Source organism: Hydra vulgaris, chromosome 01 (genome assembly GCF_038396675.1).
Source record: "Hydra vulgaris chromosome 01, alternate assembly HydraT2T_AEP".
NCBI lineage: Eukaryota > Metazoa > Cnidaria > Hydrozoa > Anthoathecata > Hydridae > Hydra > Hydra vulgaris.
In genome coordinates, this window is record NC_088920.1 from 48,826,952 (window position 1) to 48,833,465 (window position 6,514).

A 6,514-nucleotide genomic window follows, 5' to 3' on the forward strand; every position below is an offset into this window, starting at 1 on the left:
AGGTTGCATTTATGCCAATTCGCATTTATGCAAATGTTTGCAAACTCTTTTAGGGCACTTATGCCAGCTTGCACTTGTGCCAGTTTTTGCAACTGATTCGCATGTATGACAGTTTACATAAGTCAATGTTTGCAAATTATTATGGATCATTTATGCCAACTCGCACTTATGCTAGTTTTTCTAACTGTTAAGCATTTATGCCTGTTCGCACTTATGCAAGCTTGTACTTACACCAGTTCGTACTTTCGCAAGTTCGCTTGTATGAAATTCGTACTTAATCGTCCCGTCCCACTACGTATCCAAATCACAAAAATGTGGCCAAAAGTCGTTTTTTAAAAGTGTTCCAATATATATATATTTATTTTTTATAACTTAGCAAGTATATTTACCCAATTGCTGATAAAAATATTTTGCAGAATTTTTAATATGTTTTTATTAGTTTTGGGAGTGATTTATCGCGTTTAAAAAATAATATAAAAATTCCCAGAATAAATCACGAATTTTTGTAGTTTTTTTAAATAAGAGAATTTTTATATTGTTATACAACATTTGTCAACTTTTTTCAAATTTTGTTTTCTTATATTATTGTTAATATTGTTTTAATCAAAAAAGAAGTAATAACTTGATTTTTTTAGCTTTCGATTTTGGGTTTTTGAAAAAAGGAGTAAAATTTTTAAAATATTTGTTTTCACGGTCTCAAAAACTGATAAAGTATATTAATTAAAACATAACTTAAAATGTCCATTTTTCACTCCTTCTAAATTTCTACCACATTATTATGAATGTATTGGGTATAAAACATATAATTTTTTAGCTGCCCGAATTTGCTCCATTTTAGTTTTATGTCAATTATTTCAGAAAAGACATTAGAAAAGGCCGGGCGAGGGGGTGAAAACAATAAAAACAAGATTTATTTCAGCATTTTTTTAACTTGAGATCTTTTAAAGTTTATATATATATATATATATATATATATATATATATATATATATATACAACCCTTAGATGTTGTCCGAAAGTTTTTTCGATATTTTGTTGACAAAAAGTAAAAATTAAAATGCAAGACCGGAATTTTTTTTTTTAATAATGATAGACTGCCTGCCCTAACCAAACCCTCAGTCGATGTAGCAGCACTCCCTTGCGGGTCAGGCTATTTGTCAGTCGATGTAGCAGCACTCCCTTGCGAGTCAGGCTATTTGTCAGTCGATGTAGCAGCACTCCCTTGCGAGTCAGGCTATTTGTCAGTCGATGTAGCAGCACTCCCTTGCGAGTCAGGCTATAAGATAGTCGATGTAGCAACACTCCGCGCATGATTTTCAGTAAAAAAAATAAAAATAAAAACATTTTATTAAAAAAAATAAAAATAAAAACATTTTATTAAAAAAAATTAAATAAAAACATTGTTTATATTGTTAAAAACATTCACAATGTTTTTAAAACATTCTGGTCAATTAAATTTGCGTTTTTGTGGTTTTTTTAAAAAACGATTAATTTGTAATTAAATTAATGGTTTTTACTTTCGTCCAACACGGAAATGTTGGACGAAAGTTAAAAGTAATTAAAAGTGACGTATATGTTGGCGTAAGAATCACTTTTTTCCTTCCGCTCTTCCCAAAGCCAACAAACTATAGATCTATATATATATATATATATATATATATATATATATATATATATATGTATATATATATGTATATGTATATGTATATGTATATGTATGTATGTATGTATGTATTTATGTATGTATAAACCAATATTTACGACATTTAGTAATATAGTAAAAATTATTATTAAAAAATCATTTATTGTTCATCAAGCAAAAGGTTTAAAACTTCAGAATCTAAGTTAACTGTTAACACCAATAGATTTAGTTATTTTGAAGATGAATGATGATACTATTGGATCAGCAGATAATGATAAACTAGCAGATAATGATATTGGTTTTCAATTGCATTTTTTTTTGAAATTTTACATGTATGGTTTAGTCTTGCATTTCGAATGTATTTATTTTGTGCTTCCTGTGCCTCTTCTGAATATATACCTATTGGAGTTCAAAACAATCAGAAATATGATGACCATGCTCTAATAGCTTGTGTACTGAAGTTGATATTATGTACCAGTTATTTTTTTTAATTATTATTACAGAAGTAGCTAAATTTATATTAAAAATAAAGCAATATTATTTGAAGGCCCCCAAATCAAGGTGGTATGCACTGCACACAGATTTCATTATATTTCTTAATCTAACAATTATTTTAACAACAACTCCTGTAGTGTCTGCAAAAGTATCTGCATTGTCAAATGCTCTTCTGGCTGTGTTACCTGTGATTGAGGAACCATAGCCATGCTTTGGCATATTGACAACAAGGCTGAGCTCGCTTCTAACCGATTCTGAATTTCATTTTTTTGTTCAATAACAGAAAGCTTATGTTTTTTTGATCTTGCCTGATATTTTCTAATTTTCATTTTGTATCCCAAGTGTAGCCCATACTCAAAAAGTCTAATCCAACAATGTAAAGTAGATAGTCCCATAGTAAGAGATTTTTTATTTGGAGTAAACATTCTGATTTTTACTAGATTGTTCATCCCACTCGGTTTTGCAAAACAAACATTGCAGGATTATGATGAATTCGAAATTATGATGATGATTATGCATTTACCGACTTGCCATCCAACATAGTCAAGTCAACAACAATTTTAATTTTTATGGAACAGTGCTTTTTATTACTGAGAAGATCTAGATCTAAAATATAGTCTTGCAGATTTTCGATTTGTTTTCTAAGATTTATTTCTTCTGCTGCAATGAGTTCATTTGTTTTCTTTAGTTATTGTAGTTCAAGAGATCTACAAAAATGTGGGCTGGATAGTTTAGACGTTTGAACCCCCAATTTTTAATTTCAAAGAAACAATTACAGCTCGAAATACTGGTTGTTCATTCTGCACTCCAGTAGTAAGATCAGTATCTCAAACCTTTGATTACAAATACTTTGTGAAGATGCACTATTCATGCCGCATTTCAATTTAAATACTCCGTGTGTAACTGTTTCATCTAAATTTTAATTTTTAAGCTGCTCAGAATTTAGTTTCAAAATTTGAAGCAAGGTATGGTTAACCATGTTCTGCAAACTACACTTTGCAGACGTTTCTGTAATATGCAAACCCTCTGGATAACAATCTGCTTTTGATTTTAGGGTTGCTTTTAATGGGGGATAAATATATGTCAGCATATTGCATCAGAGATGAGTTTCGAATGATCTGGTATTGTGAATCACTCAAATTACATTGAATTATAAGTGATAAGGCTTGATCTGCAGACATCATAGTTGGCTGATAATTATCAGATTGGTAAGTTTGGCCTGGTAGATCTTTAGAAAATATTTTAATATTCTCTGCCAAATCGGATTTTCCAGGACTTGATTTTGTACGTATAACAGCAGCTTCTGCTAATTCTTCAGTTGTATGAGTTGTAGCCTAACTAAAATAAAAATAAATAACATCATTATTAGATAAACTATTTCCATTATGATAATGTAAAAAAATGATACTATGGAAAACTGCCTAAACCACACAAGTGAGGAACTGTGGACGTAAATTTTTAACAACAAAAAACTGTGTTTGATGACCTCTTTACATTATTATAATGGAAAATAGACTTCTAGAACAGGATTGAGTATTTTTATTGTGGCACATCACTAGGAAGATTACTACCCAAGGTTTAAGAGCTCCTCTTACCTCTTATTTTATATTAGAGTTTTCCTGCTCCACCACAACTAAGATGTCTCACCTGCCCTGTTATATATATATATACTTTTATTAAAACTTATGTTTTTAATCAGCGGCTTTTAAAAACAAAAATAATAATTCTAAACTACCTTGAAACTTTCCTTCTTTTTGTTTTTAATGAATACTCTATCCATTCTTTTTCTGGTCGTCCAGTTTTTAAAGTTGAATCAAGTTTAGTATTTTGATTCTGAAACAACTCACCCTCTAACCAGGGCATTTCTTGTTTATTTAATCTTTTAAAATTACGATTATGCTTTGCATATTTAACTCTAAATTTATAAATAACGTCTAATTTTTTCTGAGAGTTCTACATCAGACAGTTCTTCATTGGTTAGCAATTTCTTTTTTGCTTCAGTTTCTAAAAGGGCTTGCAAATTCGCATGATAAATACCAACTTCTTGAATTATGTTTATAAGTTTTAATCTTTTCATATTTAATCAACAACAAAGAAAAAACACCTGTACAATCTTCTAGATGCACTCTTTGCAATAAATATTTTATGAAAACAAAGCTATAAACTTTCTTTACAGAAAACGACTCTATGTTGAGTTTAAATAACTGTATGTTGAAAATAACTCTATGTTGAGTCAACATCTGTTTAAAGTAAAAAGATTGCACAAAGTTCACTTTCTGTTAAATAAAAAAATCAGAAAAAAGTTAAGGCCACTTTTTCGTAATTTGGACTCCATTGGTACGTCCCCGTCTTATATATTTAATTCATTTATAATAATATTTTAAAATAGTAAGTTTGAACCACAAGTAAAAGAATAAAATAAACAATAAGGTAATTACACCGCTAATGACCACATTTGCAAGGAGTAGCAAATAGTTCTCTGCCTTGGGTGAGCAGAGTCTGTTCAGGGTGCTGTGTTCCTTCTCTTGTTAAGCGAACCCTAAGTGTATTCTAACAAATAAAAATTCTGTGTTACGAGATCAATAGAGATCGTGGCATTTGTTAATATTCAGCATAAGGTTTTAATTGCCCGGGTATAGACGTATCCCGCATTCCAATGACGTAATGATGTAATGACATCAGGCAATGATAAAGCGTAAACATTAGAAAATTGTTATAATTATTTCAAATTAACATGAGTGATTTTGCCTGTTGTACATTAAATTAAGGAGGAAGTGAAGCTTATTGCTGTATTTTACAATGCAAAAGTTCAATTTACAATTTTCAAAAAAAAAAAGTCAGGAAATGAATTTTTTAAAATACCCAAGAATACTGCTCGTCAAAATAAGTGGGCAACAATTATTTCTCAATTTAGAAGAAAAGGTGGTAATGATAATTTTGTTATTAAGGACACGACTCTAGTATGTTATTAAGGAAACAACTCTAGTATCTTCATTTTAAAAATGAAGACATTCAATTTTTATCCAGTATTGGCAGAAAAACTTTAAAAAAAGAAGCTTTTCCATCTATTTTTGAATTTAAAAAACAAATTGATGTACAAAAACGATGTTCGCCTAAAAAAAGAAAATTTATCGAAAACTTTGATATTGAAAACGTTTCTAGAAATGAAGACAATTTTAAAACAAACGATAGAGAACTACTAATTGATTTTGAGGTTGAGAACGTTTGCTTATGTTGTGTTGAACTACAAAACAAAATTGATCTACTGGAAAAAGAAAAACACGAGTTGAAATCTCAAATAAACGTTTTAGAATCTAAAAATAAAAAAGCAACTGAATCAATATAAAGGTAATTATATACTTAGTTATGAAAATATGTCAACAGATAAAGAACTGTTTCAAAAATATACTGGCATTGAACATGAACAGTATATTAATTTGTACAACTTTTTAAATCCAGGAAAAAATGGTGAAAATGTTAAATACCACAACTCAGGATTATCTGAAAATTTGCACAGGTTAGGTAATCAGGCAAAAACTGGTCCAAAAACAAAATTAAACACAAAAAATCAGTTATTTATGTTTTTAGTGTGGCTAAGAAATGGATTTTCAATTTTGCACACATCTTGGTTATTTAAAATTTCAAAATCAACAACATCTCGTTATTTAATAACATGGACAAACTTTCTATATTTTTCTTTGGGAAGTGTACCTATTTGGCCTTCACGCGAACAAGTTAATAAGTTTATGCCAGAAAGCTTTAAGATGACATTTCCATCAACAAGATGCATTATTGATTGTACTGAACTGTTTTGTCAGAAATCTTCATCACTGAGACACCAGAGTTCTTTATTCTCTAGTTATAAACATCATGTAACTTACAAAGGGTTGTTAGGTATTTCTCCTTCAGGAGCAATAACTTTTATAAGTCAACTTTATGATGGAGCTATTTCTGACAAAGAAATTGTTGTAAGATCAGGTTTCTTTAATAAAGAACTCTGGAACAAAAATGATTCAGTTATGGCTACCATTTCAGACCATTTAAACACAATCATTCTTTGGTATTTACATTATTGTCCAATACTTGTGGTAAAAAATAGTTAATGTAAAAATCATTTAACTTTGTAATTAATTCAAAAAAGAACTGATGTTCGAAAGGTGTTCTTATAATAGCAATTCCTTTAAGTCTGTAAACAACAAAGTCACAAAACTGGGAATTACTTAACCCCATAGCCATTTGTATTTGTGTATAATAACCAGTATAATGATCTTTTTTTAAGTATGGGTGTCCATTGTCTAGTCCAATATAAAAATCATTGTCATTCAAACATTTGGAAATAGACAAGTGCTTTTTCATTCTAGGACATTTAATTTCAAT

General features: G+C 29.5%; 1 protein-coding gene across 1 annotated transcript; it reads left to right on the plus strand.

Annotated features, from left to right (window-relative positions):
• The first annotated feature begins 5,511 nt into the window (after nucleotides 1–5,511).
• On the plus strand, nucleotides 5,512–6,240 carry LOC136074480 (uncharacterized). The gene has a single exon (XM_065786803.1). The coding sequence runs from the start codon at nucleotides 5,512–5,514 to the stop codon at nucleotides 6,238–6,240; it is 729 nt and encodes a 242-aa protein (XP_065642875.1).
• The last annotated feature ends 274 nt before the right edge of the window (nucleotides 6,241–6,514 follow it).

What these genes read in the sequence shown, in the direction of transcription:
- LOC136074480 (XM_065786803.1), top strand. Translation starts at nt 5,512, where the DNA reads ATGTCAACAGATAAAGAACTGTTTCAAAAATATACTGGCATTGAACAT.